The 22433-nt window shown below is 46.0% G+C and overlaps 5 protein-coding genes across 5 annotated transcripts; 2 read left to right on the forward strand and 3 right to left on the reverse strand.

The window, feature by feature from the left end:
• Positions 1-484: 484 nt before the first annotated feature.
• MYCGRDRAFT_107790 (uncharacterized protein) lies at positions 485-2538 on the forward strand (the record flags this gene model as incomplete). The annotated part of the gene is made up of 2 exons (XM_003856781.1): positions 485-1585; positions 2129-2538. The coding sequence occupies 2 exons, from the start codon at positions 517-519 to the stop codon at positions 2536-2538; spliced, it is 1479 nt and encodes a 492-aa protein (XP_003856829.1).
• A 578-nt stretch (positions 2539-3116) lies between these two features.
• On the reverse strand, positions 3117-4421 carry MYCGRDRAFT_23624 (uncharacterized protein; the record flags this gene model as incomplete). Its single annotated transcript, XM_003856815.1, has 1 exon — positions 3117-4421. A coding segment is annotated over one exon (1305 nt), but the record flags the coding sequence as incomplete, so codon positions are not given.
• Positions 4422-4930: 509 nt separating this feature from the next.
• MYCGRDRAFT_107791 (uncharacterized protein) lies at positions 4931-5956 on the forward strand (the record flags this gene model as incomplete). The annotated part of the gene is made up of 1 exon (XM_003856782.1): positions 4931-5956. The coding sequence occupies one exon, from the start codon at positions 4931-4933 to the stop codon at positions 5954-5956; it is 1026 nt and encodes a 341-aa protein (XP_003856830.1).
• Positions 5957-16473: 10517 nt separating this feature from the next.
• Positions 16474-16653, reverse strand: MYCGRDRAFT_34129 (uncharacterized protein; the record flags this gene model as incomplete). Its single annotated transcript, XM_003856814.1, has 1 exon — positions 16474-16653. A coding segment is annotated over one exon (180 nt), but the record flags the coding sequence as incomplete, so codon positions are not given.
• Positions 16654-19439: 2786 nt separating this feature from the next.
• Positions 19440-22269, reverse strand: MYCGRDRAFT_67635 (uncharacterized protein; the record flags this gene model as incomplete). Its single annotated transcript, XM_003856813.1, has 2 exons — positions 19440-19930; positions 19987-22269. 2 exons carry the CDS (start codon positions 22058-22060, stop codon positions 19440-19442), a joined length of 2565 nt encoding a protein of 854 aa, XP_003856861.1.
• Between the last annotated feature and the right edge of the window lie 164 nt (positions 22270-22433).

The following is a 22433-nucleotide window of genomic DNA, read 5'->3' on the forward strand; positions in this document are numbered from 1 at the left end:
GCTCTGATGTGCCAAGCCTACCAGAGAGCCTTGGAACGTCGCAGCGGCCTCGATTATAGATCAATCAATCGATTGCCGGCGAAAGACAAGGATCGAGGCGGGGTTGCTGTCATCGTAACAGTGCACGATATGATCATGGTCCCGGACGATCGTTGTCACTTCGAGCTCGAAAACTATCCGACTGAGCGCTCACTTCTATTCACACTTACAGCGCTGCTCGCTCCAAATAGAAAAAGAGGGATATTTGTGCAGGTCAGATGCTGCGTCAATTGAGACTCGGGTTTGTCTTGCTGCAAAGTCTTCCCTTTGTTTCCCACAGTTCCATCTGACAGGCATGCTTGTCGGCTTGTCGGCGTTTCAGGATGTCTCCGGACCATAGCCCCTAATAATGGAAGTCTAATATCGGCTTGGCGTGGAGTATAACAGCTCCTCCTTGAACACGTTTCGCTGCCCTCTTCGGATTCCAACCACAGCAACGTTCCATCTTTCTCAGGCCAAGCACACCAGCAACTTACAATGGCTCCCCGCGGCTCCGCATACAACACCGACTGGATCCTTTCCAACAGCTCCAACATTCACGTAGCCAACCACCGAGACTGGTTCACTGAATTCCACAAGCTGGAATCCCACATCGCGGTCTTTCCCCATGCGCCAGCGACGACAGAGGTCTGCGGGATCGGAACCGTCGTTTTAGAGACACGCACCCGCCGGAAATGCAAGACGATCACTCTTGAGAATGTGCTATACGTTCCAAGCTACATGTGCAACATCTTCGCCTTTCGCGAGGAAAATGCGTACCAGGTTGGATTGCTCGAGAAGAAATCGATCACCACACGCGCCGGTCAGGTCGTTGGCTTGGTCATCGATGGTCCTCTCCAAAAGCTGTTGCTTAAACGTCAACGCAAGACCCAGACCAGCCTTGATTCCGATGGCACGTACTACATCCACGCGAGCTGGCCATCGAGGGATACATATGTGGAGCCACAAGAGTACCGCCCAGCTCCAGCGCCTGCCAGGGTGAAAGCTCGCAAAATCTCCGTCCCGCCACTCACAACCGCGCAGAGAAGATTCGTCAGAGAGCACTTCGGGAGCGAGTTCAAGTTTCTGATCATGTATGGTCTCAAGATTCACATCTGCAAACAACGGGCGGAAGGGCGTGCTATCCTCAAGGCAATCATGGCTGCCGACGATGGTGACAGTGGCGAAGGCAGCAACAACAATAACGATAGCGAACATGTCCTTCTCCGGCCATTGACCACAGCCGAAAAGGAATTTCTCAAACGCCACTACCGGGGTGAATTTAGGTTCCTCCGCATTCACGGTCTCCGTATCCATGACCGGAAGCAACGTGCGGAGGGACGCGAGATCCTCAGAACTATCATGGCTGTGGATGATGATACCACCGAAGACGAAGACGAAGACCGCAGCTGCATAAGCGATTCGGACGATGGAAGTGAGGACCCCGGGTATCTGATTGCGAGAGACTTCAGGGACGACCCAATGTCTCACGTCGCCGATGTCTACTTCTCCTCGGAACAGTTGGACTGGATCGAGACAAACTGGCGCCATTCTGCTGGCTTCATGCGTTCGCACGGACTGAGACCGTACGATGCTGCCGATTGCGTGGAAGCCGTCGACTATGTCAATAGCCTGATGGAGTAATTCCAGTTCAGGTCCCATGGAGCGCTGTCACTGAAGTCCTGACCTGGACCGGGGCCACCAGGCTCGGACAAAGCGATGTTGTCTTGGAATCACAGCAGTCTGCGCGTACGGAGCAAGGCCTGGATCTTCTGACGAGGCAAGACAGCACGCGTTGGTGTGACCAAACAGCATGCATGCCCGGGAGCGTTTCGCAATATGTGCTCGTCCGTCTTGGCGGGATTGTTTTTCATTTTATCTCTCACCGCCAACTTCCTTCGTCCTTTGTATTGTCTGCATCACCTTCAAGCTCTCCACTCTGGACGGCATACCCTTCCACCGACACACACTGACTTCTGGATCCTGCTTTCTCCTGGCCCTATTTGTTCTTCTGAGCTATCCTCGACACCACCTCACTCAGCCATCCCGAGTGCTGTGTAGTCATCGATCCATCTCGAACTCCAGTCACGACACTGCCCCCTCATCCCAGCAGCCATGACTTCCACCAATCCGGAGAACGAATCCTCCTCGCTACCACGCCTCACCGACGCCGAGAAGAAGTTCCTCAAAGACTACGACGGCGAATTCAAGTTCCTCCGCTGCTACCAGCTGAAGATCACCGACGAGGAAGAACGTGCGGAAGGTCGCGCTATCCTGAAGGCTATCATGGCTCAGGAGAATGAGCCCGAGTGGCAGCACGACGCCCGTGCTCTGGCAGAGCTCGAGGAAGATCCGACTTCTCACATCGCGGACTGGCATTTCGGATACGATCAATTGGAATGGATGGCGAAGCATTATCGCCATTCTGGAGGGTTCATGGTGGCCCATGGGCTGAAGCCGGACGACGAGTTGGAATGCGAGAAGGCTATTGGTGTCGTGAGGGGATTGATGGAGAAGTGATTGTTTCTGATGGTCGGCGTGGGATGTTGAGCATGGGAATATGAGCTTGCACGGCATGGTCAAGCTGCGCATTCTAGTCGTGTAAGATGTTGCTCGCGCTGAGAAGCGGCATTCTTGGTAGCAGCGGGTATCGCGGTTGGGAAATGTAAGGAAGCTGAGCTGGAAAAGATGGTCCAAGAGAATAGCATCACAATCGTAGTTCAGGAGCGTGAAGCTTGAGTTTCGTCATTGACTTGTGGTCTCCGGTGACCTTGGATGGATGCAATGGGAGTCTGCAAAGTTTGGTCTCAAGACGTAGACAGCCGTTCTTCTCACTCAATTTTCCTGAACATGGCAAGTCCATCCTCCGAATCCTCCACTACTTCATATCGCATGCCATCCACCTTGCCCTCAGGCCCCACAATGAATTGAAGCTTCACAGCATCGTCTAGAATCCAGCTTCGTGGACCGCGCTGAGTGTAAGCCCACCACCACTCAGCATTGACATGGTGCAGCGTGCCTACGAGCGGAGTGCAGGAGATCTCTCCTGCGGATTCAAGGCGAAGACTCTTTCCTGATGTGGTTTGTGCTGAAGCTGCATCGACTGTGATCTTTAACTTGTGGTGAGCTGGATGACTGTAGATTCCTTGATAGCTCTCAAGATCCAATGCAGGCTGTATAGAAGTTGCCGGAGCGGTGAATCCGAAAAGTCGCTTCACGACGTTCTCGGGCAGCAGAGTCTCCTCGGCGTTGACCTGTCTTTCCTTTGCCCTTTCTACTCTGTCAGGTCGCTCGGCGACTGGGACTTGCAGATATTCGTCCAGAAGGTGCCAAACCACGATTCCTGCCGCGGAACTATAAGTGTTCTGCATCACGATGACAGCCCAGCCGGCGTCGCCGCGACCTTGTTTGATATCTTCCGCAGTAGGTGGCACCATAGTCATTTCCGTCATGAACCCGCCTATGGCGCCGCCGTGCTCTAAGGTCTCTCGGCCGCGGTAGACTTGGGAGAATAATCCTAGACAGTAGGCTTGCGCGCCCACATGGGTTTCGTCGGGCGGCACCATGATCCGAGGCGTACGCATGGCTTTGACCGCATTCTTGCTCAGAGCGAGAGTGCGATCTGAAGGCTTCATGAGATGCCGGACCCAGCGACTGTAGTCTAGAACGTTGGAGATGATGCCGCCTGCGCCGTTGGAGGGAGGGAGGTTGTCCCAGTCGGTGAGTTTGTGAGATTGAGAGGAGTCGTCCCAGATGTATGCTCGAGCCAAGTTCACATGGTCGCTCTTCTCCACTATGGTCCTAGCGTCGTCGAGAGAGTAGATGGTGTGCTCCATATTCAGCGGGTCGAAGATGTTCTCCTTGAGCAGGTCACCGAAAGGTCTGTCCAGCGTCGTGGATACAGCATGAGCTACGGCCGTGTAAGGATTATTGGCATAAGCGAACCTTGATCGCAGCTGAGATTTGACTGGTACATGTCGAAGAGCTCTCACAATGTCCCGATTAGAGACCACACCATTGTTCCAAATCATGTCGTTTCCCGACAAGCCCGTCCGATGCGAAAGTGCGTCTTCGACAGTGACATGGTCTGTAGCCCATCGACCTTCCGGAGTCGACTGGTCGAGAACGAAATCATCCCGAATCAACTCCGCGAGGGGTGTATCCCATTTGATCGTCGGATGGTCGGTGGACTCCACCAGGTGTGCGGCCATGGCAGATGTGAATGATTTCGTGGTCGAGGCTGCATAGAAGAGGGTGTGCGGTGTCACTGGCGTCTTTTGTGAGATGTCAGAGTAGCCGTAGCCTTTCGCTGATATGCGATCTTTGTTGACCACCAGGATGGCCATTCCTGGGGTCTTGAACTCGGCCATTGTGGCTTCGACAAAGGCGTCGAAAGAGGCATCCTCAAAGTCTTGATCCTCCATCTTGAAGGCTATAATAAGTTGAACTCGCTTTTTCTTTGCTCGAGTGCAGACAATGCAACGCAGCAGTATATACCGTGAAGATAGTGTTAAGAGTCAGATGTCCCGTAGCAGGGGCTGCCTGAAGTATCAGCATCCTTCGTTCAGAAGCGCGAAATATTGACAAGGTTGCCGCGCCGTGATGCTCATCCTGAATGGTGATGATCAATACCCAGGAGGTGCGAATGAACGCAGCACTGATGCTCCCAGCTTTCAGAGCACAACTCTACGGTAGTCGACATTGTTAGGGGCATGAGTGATGTTGAAATGTGTACCTACAGCCTACCCCCAATCTATCCTCGCCCAAAGAAGGTTTACGGCCGCTCCCGCTCTCGGACCCACCCCCGCAAAATGCGACATCGAATTCTCAGAAATATTTCCCGCTGGCGCTGGCATAGATTCCGCCTTCAACAAACACATCATTGCCCACTCACTCTTCACGACCGCTCAAGATGGTCAAAGTTGGCAAGCCCAAGTCAAAGCGCGTACCAGTTCGTCTCCGCCACAAAATCGAAAAGTCGTCCGCGGCAAAGCAACGCAAGCAGCGCAAGGATGACAAGAAGAACCCTCAATGGGTATCTCGACTGAAGAAGGACCCGGGCATTCCCAACTTGTTCCCGTTCAAAGACAAGATTCTCGCAGAAGTGGAGGAGGCCAGACGAAATAAAGAAGAGGAGAAGGAGAGGAGGAAGCTGGTCGCCAAAGCACAGCGTGAGGGACGAACATTGGCCGATGTGCAGAAAGAGCAAGCCGGTGGACAGGAGGATGTGGGGGAGGACGAAGACGAAGATCTTATCGATCCGACGGAGGAAGACGACATCGACGACTCTGCCATGGCCGATGTAGACGACAGCAATCCCATGGCGGCTCTTCTCGCCTCCGCGGAAGCTCGCGCAAACACACACCAAACCTCCGTTGAAACCGTCGACGAGGCAGCAGATGAGGGCGCAGACTCCGCCGCCGCAATCCTCAAGACGAAGTCTCGCACCGCCAAACCCATAAAAGCCGCTCCAACCTCCACCGCGACCGGAACCTCTCAACGCACGCCTCTCCCTCAAAAAGCCCTCGAGGACCCTCTGCCAACAATGACAACCCTACTCACCCACCTCTCCACCACACCCTCAAGATTCGCTCCTCTGACATCTTACTACGCTCTCCCCGCTCTCCCGGAGTCACTCGCTCTCACCGACTTCCAAACCCGCTTCCTCGTCGAAGTAGCACGAAAACGCGGCCGCTTGGGAAGAGGCGGTATTCCGAACCTTCACGCTGCGGCATTGACTGTATTGGCAGATGTCCAAGAGGGAAGGGTGAAGTTGCCACCGCTTGGGACTACGGCGCCGAAGGTGGGAAAGAAGGGCAAAGGCAAGAGAGAAGTTGCGAAGCAAGAGGAGGGAGCGACGAGGATTTTGGTGGGTGAGGAGATGGCAAAGCCCTTCAGGATTGAAGGATTGTTTGGAGAGACGTACGGCGGTTGTTGAATCAGGTATGAGGTTGCAATGTTGCTTAAAGGACGAACTATCTATCTAAGCTACAGCTCGTTATATCCCTCGCTGTGTGTTTGCTACACACGCTTGCTCTCAGTTAGCACAATCAATTAATGTCTTTAAGGACAAGAGTCTTACAATCTTCCAGATTGTTCGAGACCCTCCCTGACTCGAAGCATCTTAAAGTTAGTGTGATAATCCCCCCTAAGTCCGTAGACTTAATTACTAGCAGTTAGTGTGCTTGGGTCTCTTATGTATCCTCCTTCCTTCTCATTCCCAATGCCGCTATAATCTTTTCGAGCGATGGCTTGTGCAGTGGCTTGGTGAGCATGTCGGCGACGTTTTCTTTCCCAGATATCCAAATTGGCTTGATAATGTTGTCTTTAACGAGCTCTCGGATGTAGTAGTATCGGATGTCGATGTGCCTAGTACGTGCGTAAGCTTCCGGGTTCTTTGCAAGTTTAACCGCGGAGGAGTTGTCGATGTGTAGATGCATCGTGTGCTGTTCTAGTTGAGCATCGATAACCGCGATCTCGTTAAGGTACCCGCGAATCCAGAATGCTTCCTTGGCCGCGTCCGAAGCGGCGACGTATTCGGCCTAAGTGGACGATGTAGAGACGGTCTTCTGCCGTTATGAGCTCTATAAGACAGGTCCTCCTGCAAGTGTGAAGATCTATCCAGTTGTCGAACGGGAGGTGTCTTTGCACCTAGCCCAGTCGCTGTTAACGAAACCCTGGACCTAGAGAGATCCGTCTTTTTAATAGAATAGGCCTGTATCTGTTGTCCTAGCAAGATACCGATACACATAGCTAACGGCATCTGCATATTGTTTATTTGGCTTTGCGTTAAAGCATAACATTATTAATGTTAGGAATGCCAAATCCGGTCGAGTCTTGGTCGCAAGCCAATTAAGAGATCCGACACGAGCAAGGTAATGGTAAGTTTGGTCAGCCGAGGGCGTGTGCTCTGAATCGATAGTTAGCTTCTTTGCCGGGTCGAGTAGGGCACTAGCGATAGCAGAGCTGGCGAAACCGAATTTGTTAAGGATCTGTTGGGCATACAAGTCCTAGTAGACCTTAATGCCAGTTAGGAGGTGCTCGATATGCATTCCGAGGTAGTACTAGGCTTAACCTTCGTCTGACATCTTAAAACGCGTTCCAATGTTAGTTTTGAAAGCAATAATGTTGTCCAGCAGTGGCCCAAAGATGTTAAAATCGTCGACGTAGATAGTAATAATTAGCTTGCGCTTAATGTAAATAAAGACACACTAATCGTGCTTGCAGATTTGCTATCTAGTTTCCTCTAACTATTTTCGAAGCTTGAAGTACCACACCCGTAGAGACTGTTTAAGTCTATAGAGAGCTTTGTTAAGTTTAAGAACACGACTACGGACGGGGTATCCTTCTGGTGGATGAATAAAGACTTCCTCGTCGAGCTCGCTGTTAAGAAACGCTGTCTGCACATCCATCTAATAGACATGCTATCCTAAGGACGCCGCAATAGCGAAGAGAATCCGAGACGAGGTGTCCTTAACGACACCGGAGTATGTTTCTGTGAAGTTAAAACCTTCGACTTGCTAGAAGCCACGAGTAACAAGACGAGCCTTGTATCGTAAAATCTTTCTATGCGCATCGAGTTTTCGTCTTAGCACCTATCTAGTAGTTAGAGCGCGCCGGCCTGCAGGAAGATTAGCGACGTCCTAAGTGTTGTTGTCGATGAGACTCTGACGTTCTATCTGGATAGCTGCATTCTATTCTAAGGCTTCTGGTCCGGCGAGAGCTTCCTTGCGATTGTTTAGCATAGGCGCGGTAGTGAAATCGAGCTCGACTAATGCTGTTATTGCAATGAGGTCGATGTCGGCGAACATATCAGCAAAGGATTAGCTTTCGGATTTATCAAACTAGACCACGGCTGCATGGCTATCGTTGTCGATGCTAGTATCGCTACCCGCATCGCTGCTGTCGGACTAATATTCGCCGGAGAACAGCTTGCCCCTCTTTCTTGGAACGTGAGGCTTCTTTAGTGAGTTGCCCGCAACATCCTCGTTTCTGACGACGGTGACACTATCGCTAGTGACAACCTGCTTGAAGTACCCAACCCTGTAGTTGTGCTTAACAGACAAGCCGGCGGGGGCATTAGGAAAAAATAAGCAGACGTCGTAACGACCGAAACAATGAAGACAAGGACCATCAGGGTTAGGTCGCTCGCAGCTGAAGTTTCCTCGTCCCAAGTTGCCGTAAGCACAGTAGAGATACTGATTAGGGCGATATTCCTTGTCTGGTAGTAGACCGAGGAGGTACTGTACTGTCGTTGCTCTATCTGGAGCTTCCTACGTGCATACTGCAGAGTTGCTGTTTGTGCAGGTGGAGCAAGGGCCGTCCCTACGACGATCGCATGCCTTGTTACCTTTGCAGCGATTGCATTGTGGATTCGCGCCGGTCAAGTTTCTAATGATCTTGACTTTGTTGCTCCGGAACTTGAACTAGACTGTGTTGCTAGGAAGATTCATCTCTCGAGCGATATCGGAAACGCTGTAGCTGCCATTATTAAGCGATAGCGCCGTCTCCTACAAAGCAGGTGTCTAGAAAGTGCGGTCTGCTTTCTCCGAGACCTCGTCTTGATTAGCAAAGAAGTCCTGAGCCTTCTTCTTCAATCGTGCCCATTGCGCAGCGGTTACGTCGAACTGCTGTGCAGCGTCCTCGTTTTTGTATCGCTCAGCCGTCTGAAGAACCAGGGTATACTTCTCTTCTAGCAGATGCCCTGTCATGTCACCGTCAATGCTATCGTCATCGTTATCAGTGCCATGGTCGTTAGGTGTATACCGAGAAACGGCAAGCTTTAACTTAACACCCCGTGCACTTCTCCTAAGGATTACGCCAATTTCCGGGTTAGTAAGACCGTCCTTGCGGAACTTCTGAGCACGCGCGACTTCATCAGGAGTCTGTTGTGATTAGACTTAAGCTAAGTAGAAGAAGACCTCTAATTAGCAGGTATATATTGTTATGCAGAGAGAATCTTAAGTGTAAGATTCTTACTTTAGCTATTTGTATGTAGGAATGCCTTAGTACTAGTTACGTACACTTTACTAATAGTTAGTCTAATAATCTACAACACTCCCCTATTAGTAGCTGCATTATTACAAGCTGTCTGTTACCTAAATATAGCAGGTATTTACCTACTACGTAGCTAATGCTCGGCTTTAGCTTGTTAAAAAGCATCTTCTTCTAGCTTTCTTATTCCTCTACTTTACAATCTATACCTCTTATCTATTTAGCTAATTTATTAGCTAATCTATTATCTATCCCTTATAACTATTAATAATACAATCTATATTACTAGCTATAGCTTCTAGAAGAAGAGTAGCTTTCTCTATCCCTAGGAAAACCTTCTAGCAAGTTATCGATAAAGCAAGAGCTATTAGTAGTAGAGATCTCCTATAGATCTACAAAGATAGTTCTATAGTATATTAGATTATGTATTAATTTATTAGAGGAGAGATAAATAGATACTATAATAGAGTAAATATTAGGGCTTAGGGTCCCTTCTCTTTTGTAGCTTACTTTAATAGGTTTATAGCTAAGCTTAATAAGGATCTCCTTACTACAGACCTTATTAATATAGTAATAGAGGAGCTGTACAACCTAAGGGAGTAGGCCTTCCTAGTAGAAAACTACCCTAGTCTAATAACTCCTAATCCTTAGGGATTTGTATTATGCTATAACTAGACTCCTCTTAGCTAAATATTAAGCTCTAATAAGGTAGAGATAAAGCAGTAGTTAGTAGCATAGCATCCTATATATGTTCTCCTTAAAATCCCTTCTTCCCTAATAGAAACTAATATTCTCTTAGGCTTTAAGTTAAGATTCTAGGGGAATTAGCTTAGTCTTTTAATAGTAGTTTTAGGGGAGTAGGCTGCAGGTTCTAGGATATGCTCTAATGCTTTTAGGTTTTTATAGAAAAGTTTTCCTTTAGCTAAGTGTTTTTCTTATAGTTTCTTAGATGCTTTTATAGAGGTATATAGTTGCCTCCTTTCCTTTATACAGATAAGAATAAAATAAGTGTTCTAAGTATTATGCTTCTTAGTTTTGTAACAAATAAAATAGTGTAATTCTAGGGAGGGAATCCTTCTTAGGTAGGAATGTAGGTATTAAGGCATAAATTTAAGAGCAATTTCCCTCTTCTTATTAAGGGCTAGTTAGTCTAGTAGTATAATTTCTAACTATAAATTAGAAGGTCATAGGTTTAATTCCTGTATTAGCCTCTCTTATATATCTATGTTAGCTACCTAATATAGACGCATAAGTATCTTTTTGCTGGATTTATAGATCTATATATTAGAGGATAGTGTTTAGGGATTTTGGTTTTGTTAGACAGTCTGCAAGCTGCATGTCTGTCCTTACAAACTCTACCTTAATACTCCCCTTGTTATATTACTCTCTGCAGTAATAGTTCCTAAGAGAGACATATCTTAATCTTTTAGAGTTAGCATAGTTTTCTATAAGGCTAATAGCTAATTAATTGTTCACTTTAATAAGGATAGTAGAGATACTTTTAGCCTAGGTAAAGGGCTAGAGCTTATTAATAAGATTCCTTACCTAATTTACTTCTTTTGTTGCCTTAGTAAGAGAGAGGTACTCTGCCTTAGTGCTAGATAGTACTACTTCTTTCTGCAGTTAAGATCTCTAGATAACTAGGCCTCCTGCAATTTTAAAGAGTATTCCTAAGGTAGACCTAAATATGCTAGGATTACTAGCAAAGTTAGAGTTTAAGAATGCTTTAATCTAAATTTGCTCCTTAGTTTTCCTATATATAAGGCACTTGTTAATTGTGCCTGCAACATATCTCTAGATATGTTTAGCTGCCTAAATATGCAAAGGTCCTAGGTTCTAAAGGAACCTTGCATAGTAGTTAATAGCAAAACTAATATCTAGTCTAGTATAGTTTAACAGATGTTGCAGTTCCCTAATAATCTTATTAAAGAGATTATAGTCCTCCTTTGTTCCCTTATCCTAGAGGGGTTTAAGGAGGGTGTTAAAGGGATACTTAACACTCTTTGCATTACTAAGACTATGTCCTTAAAGTTTGTCTCTAAAATAGTGTTCCTAAGAGACAGACATAGAACTATCTTTCCCTTCCTTTAGGTAAAGTCTAAGAAAGACATTAGTATTAATAACCTTAATTATGTACTTCTGCTCTAATCCCTTAATTAGCTTGTTAATCTTATAGTCTAACTATCTAAAGATCTAGAAGTTATCTACATAAAGGAGAATAAGGATGCCTTTCCCTTAAAAGAGGCAAGCATTACTAATAGTTCTTGTTAGACTAAGCTTTTAGAGAGTGTCTATAGTATCGTAGTACTAGAGAGCAGCTGCCTGCTTAAGCCTATATAGTCCTTTCTTAACATATATAATATACTTATAGGCATCTTTCTTAAAGAGATAAGCTCCCTCTAGTAGCTTAATAAAGATCTGCTTATCTAGGTTTAGATTTAGGAATGCAGTCTTAACATTAACTTATCTCCTCTTCTAGCTAAAGTTAACTAAGAGGGACAGAAGTATTCTCCCTATTATAGCTCTTAGGGTAGGAGCAAAGGTATTAACATAGTTAAGTCCCTTCCTTTATGTAAATCCCCTAGCTGTCTATCTAGCCTTATACTTCTCTACCGTTCTATCTAGGAGTACCTTAATCTTAAAGACCTATTTCCCTATAAGAGGGACTCTCCCCTTAGGGAGAGTGCTAATAAGTTTCTATTTAAGGCATCCTGTAGACTTAAGTAACTTAGCTTCCTTAATAATAGCTTTCTCCTATTCCTTATAGTTAGATCTAGAGAGAGCTTCCTTAACTATCTTAGGATTAGATAGATTAGGATTTGTTACTTTAAGTCCTATCTTCTGGATCTTGCTATAGTCTTTTCTTATAACTAATCTTCTACTTCTTAAGAGTCTAAATGTGCCTAAGCTTTTAGGACTTGCTTTATTACCTAATTTCTTAGGTCTCTTAGGGCTTCTTCCTACTTTCCTCTTTCCTATAATATAAATATCTAGGAAGGGAGTTATAGTATAATCTTAGAGGTCTTCCCTTTTAGGGCAATCCTCTGCTAATACTTAATATTATAGCTATATTAATAAGGTATTAGCCTGCTCCTAGAATCCCTTAGGACTTCCTTAGAATCCCTTAGGACTTCCTATTTCCTTAGAAACATACTCCCCCTAAGCTAGCTAGGAGGCTTCTTTATGCTTAGTAGCCTCTAGCTAATTAGGCTTAGACTACTTATATTAGTTATCCTAGGACTATATGTCCTAACCTAATATTTGCTCCCCCTAAGATGTTAAAAAAGAGGCTTAGTTTCTCTCTCTCTGCATAGTATTAAACATATTCTCTACTTCTTAAAGATAAGAAGTAGTAAGAGGTTAGGTATCTTGCCCTTAGGCATCCTAGCCCTAATCTTAATCCTTAGTATAGATAGTATAGACTTCCTGTTCTGTAGTAATAGGTTGTATTAGTTGTAGGAAACTCTCCCTCTAGAAGTCTAGGGCAGTAGGTATTATACTATATACCTTATCCTTATTATATATTATATAAGGAGAGGTTACAATCTTATACTAAAACCTAGCAAGGGCAGATAGTTCAAACTTCTAAACTATATAGTTAGTTAAAGTGTTCTCCTAGAATCCTAGATTCTAGTATTTCTCTGCTCTAGGATAGAACTTCTATAAATTAGGTCTCCCCTAATTATGCAGATATGCTCTATATCTAAATCTCCTAACCTTTGTTAGATTAATATATAGAGTTCTAGTATTAAGATCTTAATTAAATTCCTAAAGAGGAATCTTATTAGTTAATAGGCATACTAGCCTGTTAGTAAGGAAGATTGTATATGTAACTGCAAAACTCTAGAGAGGGAGAGGTAGGCTAGAGTTAATTATTATTGCTCTTACCTTGTTAAGGATAACCTTATTAGATAATTCTGCAATTCTATTCTGCTTAGGAGTATAGGGAGCTAAGAAATCCTATCTTAGTCCCTTATTCTCTACAAATGTAATTAGATTATTATTGTTAAACTCTCCTCCTCTATCTAAGAACTAGATCTTAACTATCTTTTTGTACTAGTTAAATGTCTTAGTAGTCTATTTCTTAATAATTTATGCAGCTTGTAATTTAAGCTTGCAGAAGATAGCCTATCTCCTTCTTAACTTTGCATTAGTAATTATAAGGATGTACTTGTATCTAAAGATGTCTAGTAGAAAGATTAGTCCTATAATGTTAATATAGACCTTATCTAATAAGGATTAAGGTGTTAGTCTTAGAGTTCTTAATACTACTCTCTGTAACCTTGCAAGCTTGCATAGCTTATAGTACTTAAGTATAGATATGTTAATCTACTTAAGTCCTTAGACTTAAGCCTTTGTTACACTAAGAATCTTATTCCCTATATAGCCTAGTCTCTAGTGCTATCTTGTTATATTAGCCTTAGGTATAGTAAAGGCTAGACAGGACATATTCCTATTAGTTATAGAAGCAACTTTAGTACTCCTCTTAGGAAGAGAGACAGTTACATTTTAGAGGATTAGAACATTATAAGTAGACTAAACCTTGCCTATCTTCTTATTATTCCTTAAAATGCATAAAGATAGCCTGTCTAGGTAGACCTTATACTTTAGCTAGAGAGTCTCTACTAAGATAAGGTTGTAATTAGAGTTAGGAGAGTATAACATATCTTGCAAGGTAATATTTAACTTATTCCCCTTATACTTTATTATAATCCTTACACTTCCTAAGTATATAACTATGCTTTGTCTAATAGCTTAAGAGAACCTAATTAGGGTTTCTAGGGGTTTAAAGTCTAAGAACTAGGACTTATTATTAAAGAAGTAGTATAATATACTAGAATCCTAGATAATAGTGTTACTTCTTTATATTCTAGCGGTAGCAATTGCTGCTCCTACAAATAAGCTATCTAAATTAGAGCCTAAGCCTGTATTAGAAGAGGAGATAGGCTTAATTGCTATAGTACCCTTTCCTCCCTTCTTGTTATGTCTCTTACTCTTGTCTTAGGACTTCTTCTTATCCTTATTAGATCCTCCTTTTCCTCTATATACCTAGGACTTTAGGGCCTTGTTAGGGTACTTCTTAAAGTAATCTGCATTTATGTAGATATAATAGGTACACTTAGTATACTAATTATTATCTACTATAGCACCCCTAAATCCTCCTGCTATCCTCTATGTCTATAGAGGAGGTTCCTTAATTAATAAGGTAATTAGCTCTTTAAGAGTTGTGTTCTTAATATAATAGGATTGTTTCTAGCTTCTTAGGTATTCTAGATAGTAGAGGCCCTAAATAAAGAACAGCCTAATCTGCTTATTACTAAAGGTAAGCTTTAAGACTAGAATGCTCTTAGACCTAGAGTATTATTCTATTATAGAGATATACTTGTAATACTACTTCTAGAAGTCCTTATAGTACTTCTAAGTATTTATTCCTTAGATCTTAATATTGCTAATTCTAAGAATCCTTAGGCTATTATAAATGTTTATAGTTACAATAGGCCTATAGGTAGCTGCAATAGTATTATATAGTTCCTTAGCTGTCTTCTCTATATCCCTAAAGTTAGGCCTTAGAGATTAGTTAATCCTTTTGCTAATAATCCCGTATGTAATTAGGTTATGCTTATGCTAGACTTAGAGAGGAGTTAGTCTTAGTCTACTAGTTAGAATAGGTTCTATTACTAGAGTGTCCCCTCCTTCTTTTTAGGAAGGAGTTAGAGCCTAGGAGGATAAAGCAGTACTCTCCTTAGTTAGTAGAGAGGGATATCTAACTTTAATTCCTAGCTTTAGTTAGGCAGGGTACTAGGGAATATTATAAAAGACATAGCCTAATACCTCCTTGTCTATAAGGGCTGCTTTAAGCATCCTTAACTAGTCTAAGAAGTTACTTCCCTTTCTTAGGACTTTATTCTCTTTCGCAGTCTTAAACTTATTAGCCTGCATTGCGGCTGTTGTTATAACTAGCTCTTTCTCGGCTCGCTAGTTAACTGTCTAAATAGTATATAGTAAGGTTCTAGTAGCTGCGCTTAGAATAGACAATTCTTCCTTAAGTGTGCAGTAGTTACGCCGGGCTTATAACCTGTTATAATTAGACTTAAGCTAAGTAGAAGAAGACCTCTAATTAGCAGGTATATATTATTATGCAGAGAGAATCTTAAGTATAAGATTCTTACTTTAGCTATCTGTGTGTAGGAATGCCTTAGCACTAGTCACGTGCACTTCACTAATAGTTAGTCTGATGATCCACAACAGAGTCCACATCCACATCTTGGCACCAGGTGCTGGTTTGTAAGGAGCAAGCATAGCTAACTCTGCAGCTGTTAGTTTGGAAACATTGCTCAACTTCGTGCTTACAGCGCTCGCGCCTCTTCCCAGGATCTTACCAATCTTCTTGTGGCTGAGACCCGTCGTCCGCAAATCTTGTGCGCGTCTTATTTTATTAGGAGTCCAGCGGGTAAATGGTTTGCGGGATGCTGGTTTTTCGTGATCAGTCGTGGGATTGGCAGATAGAGCATCGAAGTAAGGAGAGGTCTCGTTTATAGAGACATTACTTGAGGATTCGCGTCGTGCGAGAAGGGAGAAGCTTGACGACCGTTGTTTTCCGCGCTTCTTGGAAGGAGAGGTAACAATTTCGTCCTTAGAGTCAGATGGAGGAATGGCTGTGTCGTTGGCAGTAGATGTAGGGCGATCGATTGCAAGGAGATCGTCATCGTCAAGGTCAGAAAGACCGTAGTCGGGCTCGGCTTCGATTGCAAGGAGATCGTCATCGTCAAGGTCAGAAAGACCGTAGTCGGACTCGGCTGCAGTGCTAACCATAAGAGCGACATCTTCTGATGATGAATCGACAGACTCATCGTCTGACAGTGCTGAGAGGTTTGGTGAGTTAGTGTCGTCAAGTTGTTGAGGGATGGCTTCGTCGATAGTCGCATGAGCTTGCTTATCGTTAAGGCCTTCGCCTTAATTAATGCGAACAAGAGAGACAACCCGAACTTGGTGAACATCTGGATCGTACACACGATAGCTTGACTCATTCTCCATGCCGACGACATAGCCAACCTAGCTACGATTGTCGTAGAGTTTCGCATGCTTGCGATTTTTGCGCTCTTCTTCTGTGATAGACACATAGACTCTGCTGCCCCAGATGAATTCCTTAGATAAATCCGGCTGCAGACCTTCAGTAGCCTCCTAAGGGGTCTTGTCGGAACGAGCTCGAGTTGGTTTACGAGATTTGTGCCAGATTTCATGATCAATTGCTTCAGGCCAAAGGTCGGCAGGCAACTTGGTCTGGCGATGCTTGTGCTCGGCGCTGTTAATAATGATCCTAGCCAGCTGGCCGGAAAGAGAGTTATCGTTGATAAGTGTTAATGCGCCTTCACGAATTGTGCGATTGGCTCTTTCAGCAACGCCGACTTAATGATGAGCGTATGGTACTGTTGGTTCGATAGTTATGCCCTTGGAGGTGCACTACGTCTTGAAAGGTCCCTTGTTAAACTCACTATCACCTCGCCAGGAGCGAATCTTAATCTTGTACTTTCGCTCGAGGAACTTAGCGAGTTGTTTGATAGCGTTAGGCGCATCAGAAGGTCTCGCCAGTCGGAGAGACCAAGTGCGTCGAGTAGCATCGTCCGTAAGAAAGGTCATCCAGCGTGTACCGTCGTATCCATTGACAGGGTATGGGCCCTAGTTGTCAATATGCATAAGCTCTCCGAAATCCTCGAACTGTCGACGGGCGGGCTCACGGGAGATGTGAGCAATAGCACGACTTGTTGCACAGACAGGGCATATAGCTCCTATATGCTTCTTAATCTGTTCTTTAGTAAGGTCTATTCCGATGCTGAGCTTAAGCAACTTTCGCATTCTGTCGAGACTAAGGTAACCGAGCTTGCAGTGCCAAGTCTAGACTGCATTACTTATATCGACTGTAGCAACGAGTGGCTGCGTTTCTGCAAGAACTTCTGGAGAAGTTAACAGTGCGACATAGTATAATCCGCCGATCGTCCTTGCTGATCCAATTTGAACACCAGTCGGATGAAATAGGGAAATGGAATTAGCGTCCTATTGTCCGAACATGCTAGCGGCACTAAGCTTAGAAAGTGAGAGAAGGTTAGATCGTGCGCCTGGAGCGAAAGCGACCTTGCGAAGCGTTAGTTCGAAACTATCTCCGTCGTCATCGACCAGGTTTAGAACGACCGTGCCACCTCCTTAAATGTGCAGAGAGGATGAGTTGTTAGCTGTGTTAACGGACATGTCGAAACGATAAAGTTCAGTAAACCATTCTTGTCGATTGCAGATGTACGTGTTGCATCTAGAGTCTAGGAGCCAAGTGTCTCGAGTGAGAGACGAAGTGCTAAGCAAAGTAGCATAAATAGTTTGATCGTTCGTAAGACAGAAGCATAAGAACAATTCGTCCCGAGCAGATAGGCCAGTCGCCTCGTTAATCGTAATATTATTACAAAGCGTGTTACAAGATCCCCCTATACAGTTATTCAAAGGTCCTTCTATACAGCTACTATCTATTCCTCTACCCTGTTCCTTCTTGCATCCGGCATCTTCAAGACCGAGGTCCTGTAAGAATGCGTTAGTAACTAAAAGAGACAAGGTGGGAAAGGGAGGCGTACTATGGGTAAGAAGCTCGTTAAAGGGCTCGTTAGGAAGAGCAGGAACGGAGTTGGTGCTGTTGATCTCGGGTTAACCGTAGTCGTTGTCGCACAAGCCAGTCGATTGAAGCCGGCGCATTGCGGTTCTGCTATCGGTGTCCAAGTCGGCCAGAGCAGAGAAACAGTTGAACGTAGAGATTGGTGTTGTGCCGGCGGAGAGGATTTTTTCGCTAGTCTTAGCGATAGAGAGAGCCTTGTCGAAGTGATCGGTGTCGATATTAACTATAGTACCTATAGCCTTTGGCTTCTCTTTTTCCTTGTCTTTAATAACTATAACGACCTTGTCGCCTGGTTTCTTTGTGGGATCCTTTATCCTGCAGTCTTCTTCCTTGTGTCCCTACTTGCTACATAGCTCGTAAGTGCACTTGTCGCGAGGTTTCTTTTCCTTGTTACCGTCCTTGGACTTGTCTTTATTGTCCCTGTCCTTCCTATCCTTTTTCGGTTGCTTAGGAATTGTAGTTTCCTTCGCGATAAGCTGAGCTTCGACGGACTTAAGGTCGGGCTTAGTAGCACCTAGATCAGATATGATCTTATGATAGCGTTCGAGCCATCCGGAGTAGGCTAGGGTAAGGCTATTAATGATTTTGGCGATCTGTTAAGCTAGCGAGAAAGGTTCTCCGAGTGCGATAATGTCGTTCTTAAGCTGGCGGATGTTGTTAAGGTAGTTAGTTATGCCGGTGCACTTGTAGAGAGTAAGCGCGGTCATGCTGGTGTGAGCGATCTGCAAAGCGCGGGAGTCCTGCATCTTGTAGAGATCCTTAAGGTAATCGAGAGCCTTCTTAGGAATGACGATGTCGCGGATATTAGACTAAATCGCAGAGTCGACACGGTTAAGGAGCATCTTGTTTGCACGACGGATGCGCTTATGTTAGCGTTCGTAGTTATGCTGATCGAGCTTGTATTCTTCGATTGCCTGCTTAAATTCTAGGTCCTTGCGGGCGACTTCTGGACCTGTGTCCTTCTTCGTAGATGATTAAGTCGCGGATTCAGCAGCATCAGAATTATCTGCCTAAGCCCGAACGTATTTGACACGAACTAGTCTAGTAAGGATGGACTCGTTGCCGAGAAAGAGGTCGTACGTATCATCTGCACGGGCATCCGCTGTAAAGCGTAGAAACTATCTTAGCTAGTTAGCCTAGCCGACAAGAATGTTGTCGGTTGACCGGGACTGATAAGAGGTAGAGTTGGTGTTGTTCGACATAGTGACTATGCCGAAAAGGGAAATTAAAGCGAACGATAAAATAACCTCACACTCTAGAGTGCTCGGAGGTCGTGTTAGACAAATGGATTTGGACAAGAGACCGCGGAATAAGGGCTCAACCTGTTAAATCAGGTATAAGGTTGCAATGTTGCTTAAAGGACGAACTATCTATCTAAGCTACAGCTCGTTATATCCCTCGCTGTGTGTTTGCTACACACGCTTGCTCTCAGTTAGCACAATTAATTAATGTCTTTGAGGACAAGAGTCTCACAATCTTCCAGATTGTTCGAGAGCGGTGGGAAAGAGGCGAGTGAGAAGATGGAGGAATAGTGGTTTGGGGAATTCTGCGTGGCGTTTGGGGTAGGTTGGAAGATCGACATACAGCCTGCTCATGAGTCGAGCGGTCGACTTTGTCGACGTTTTGTCAGCGTACGAACACAGCTTCTGACGCTTCACTATGCCTTCGGCTTCTTCCATACTATATTCATGCACCGAAGATAGCTCATTCGCTTGCTTCCTCGCCCACGCAGGTCGCTATGCATGCCTCGAACGCGTGCACTTGCACTGATCCATTACTTTGCCGCGGCCAACTCTCCGCCTTCAAATACCTTCGCTTCAGGCCATCTCTTCGCCGCCGCAGCCCGGTACTTCTCCCTCTCCTCTCCCAATCCACTCTGCTGTAAAACGCCCAGACCCTCCGTGGCTTCCTCTAATGTCGTTTCTTTCTGCTCCAGCGTCGCAAGGAGATCCTTCAAATTGCTCTCCTTCACTGCTGCGCTGCTCTCGCCTTTTTGTAACATGTGGCGCACTTTGATCGCGGCGAATACATGTCTCGCGCTTGACTTGTTCTTCTTGAGGAAGTCCTCGTTTGCGGCATCGTCGATGTTGGAGGGAAGAGCTGAGTTGTCGTGGAAGAGAGCTTTGATGGTAGTTTGGGGTTGTTCCGGCAGAGTGGCCGATGAGAGGGCGAGTGATAGGCGCGCGGAGAACTCGTGGACTCTTGGATGATTCGGCGAGAGATTCTGAATGGCGATAAGGCAGCGGAGGGCGGGGAGGTATTTTTCTGATGCATTGTTAGCTGTGACTCGATGCCGTGCCGTATTGCATAGCAAAACTTACGTCGTCGAATGTAGACTTCAAACCCTGCGACTTGACCGTCCACATTCTTCGGGCTCATCTCGAGAAGAGGAGTCAAGAACTTCATCACCTCCTCGAGTGGCTTCTCACCAGCCTTCTTGAGGGCCTCAGCACCATTCGGATCGGTATCAGTCTTAGGCTTCTCCTCTGCATCGGCAGCTTTTGGTTGGCTCTGCTTCGCAATATTGGCCTTCCGCTCCGCCTCTGCTTTCTCGGCTTCCTTCTTTGCCTTCTTCGCCGCCTTTTTCCGCTCTGCTGCACTCTCGGCCGTGCCATTTTGTTGGCCCTTTGCGAGCTCCGGCTGGTCGTGCAGCATGAGGTATACCTTGACCGCTGCCAACGCCACACGAGTGAAGAAAGGATGCTCCTTCAACCGATCCTCCCACCTGACCATATCGACGTATGCGCGAATCATGCCTTTTCGGAAGTTGAAAGTGTGAAAGTCGAATTGATCATCGAACCAGATTTCGAACATGTCGTAGACGTTGGCGAAGCGCTTCAAAGCAAAGGCGAGATTCCCTTGTCGAAGACATGCCTCTGCGTCTCTGCTGAAGAACCACACACACTGCATATCGAGCAGATCACCAACAGGACCGCCCGTGGCTTCTTTCCGAGTGAACAGGCCCATGGTCTGAACAGCCGCATCGTGGTCGTCGTTGTTCAATTGGTACTTGGCACATTTCGTGTTGATGTACCGATCTCGAAGATCCATCTCGCGCGCTGCGTTCATGGCTGTGGAAGCGGCGGCGAAGTTTCCTTGGTGCTTGAATATCCGTGCACGGGTCATGTGGTATGTGTAGTCGGTCTCGGATGGGTTTAGTGAAATGGCCTTCTCGATGTATTGCAGCGCTTTCGGGAGGTTTTGCGAGATTGGGTAGTTGTAGTGTTGTGCGAGGAAGTAGTTGACGCTGAGCGACCAGTTTGTGGCCGCTTTGCTATCACCATTCGTCTTGTGCGAGCCGTCCACCCTGCCATTGGTTTGCGGCTCCTCCTTTGCGTATCCCTCGACCAGCTCCTCAAATGTTGCACGCTTTTTCGGATCTGCGTATAGCTGCTTGATGTTGGCGAAAGTGCTGGGCACACCCTTCGTGAACATCCGTCGGAGATACGTGTCGGCGTGTGTTCGAAATGCTTCGCCGTGGAGGAAGTCCAATGGTATCCGTCTGGCCGCATCGAGTCGCTGGCTCTTGTCCGCGAAACTCTGGTAGAGCTCCTTCAACTTCTCCTGATCTTCGCTCTTTTCTCTATCCAGACTCAGCGCCTTCTCCAGTCCTTGATAGTACGCTCTTTGCTCATTGTTCCTCGCCAACAACGCACGATATGCCTTTTCTGCATCTGCCTTCCTGTCCAGCTTTAGCAAGTACTCCGCCTTGAGCTCCATGACTGCCGTTCGATCCAACGAGTTCTTGTAGATTTCCTCCAAATGTTCCAATGCTCTTTCGTAATTCCCTGTCTCCGCAATGACTTGGTTCTTGTACAGACATGCTTCTGAATGTTCAATGTCCGTCTTGCTTGGTGGTGTCTTCAGGGTCCCCTCATATTGCACCAACACATTCTCAGCTTTCTCCAGCTCGCCGTTGAGGTGCAGAGCTACCGCCAACGCCGTCCAATTTTGCCGGATCCCCGGCCGTAACTGCAGCATGGCATTGCGACTCGACACAAATCCCGCATAATCTCGTGTCTGCACTTGCATAAGCGCAAGATCGCGCTGGATCTGCTGGCTCTCCGGGTCGAGTTTCAGTGCGAATCGATACGCTTTCGTGGCCTCCTCATAGTTCTTCACGCTGCGATACAGCAGACCGTACACATGCCAGCAGACATGTGACTTCATGGCGTTCTTCAGCGCGAGCTTGCAAAGCTCGAATGCTTCATCCTGCTTGCCCGTTGTGTTGAGAATCAATGCCTTCATGGCTTGTGTGTCGCCATGGTTTGGGTGCTTGCGGAGGATTTGTTCTGCGACTTTGAGACCTTTCTTGTATTGCTTCGATTCGTAGTTTTGGACCAGATGCCTGAACAAAGTCTGCTCCTTCGAGGGGAGGACTTGGTTGCTGGCCATGGCTGCGGTATGCTGTGAAGACTAGTCGAGATTCGAGGGTCGGTCGAGGTTGAGGTCGAAGCCGAATTCGATTCGGAGGTAGCCCGGATGGCTGCCTTTCAAGGCAATACTATCGCAAAGGCAGTCGGACGCGAGCGGACGACGGAGATGATCTCGAGCGAGAGCGAGCGGATGCCGAGGAGATGGTACTCGACGGCGGGCGAAAATGAAAGAGCGCAAGCGAAAGGGTGGAGTGGAGTGGAAATGTCACGATCGGAAGTTGTAGCTTCACAACTCCACCAAAGCTGTCCCGCTTTGATGATGACCGTGGGACAGTGCCAAGACGTGAACACTTCCCCTGAATGCGAACACGCAAAATCTACAGGTGAACATG

Source organism: Zymoseptoria tritici, chromosome 1, assembly GCF_000219625.1.
Source record: "Zymoseptoria tritici IPO323 chromosome 1, whole genome shotgun sequence".
Taxonomy (NCBI): Eukaryota; Fungi; Ascomycota; class Dothideomycetes; order Mycosphaerellales; family Mycosphaerellaceae; genus Zymoseptoria; species Zymoseptoria tritici.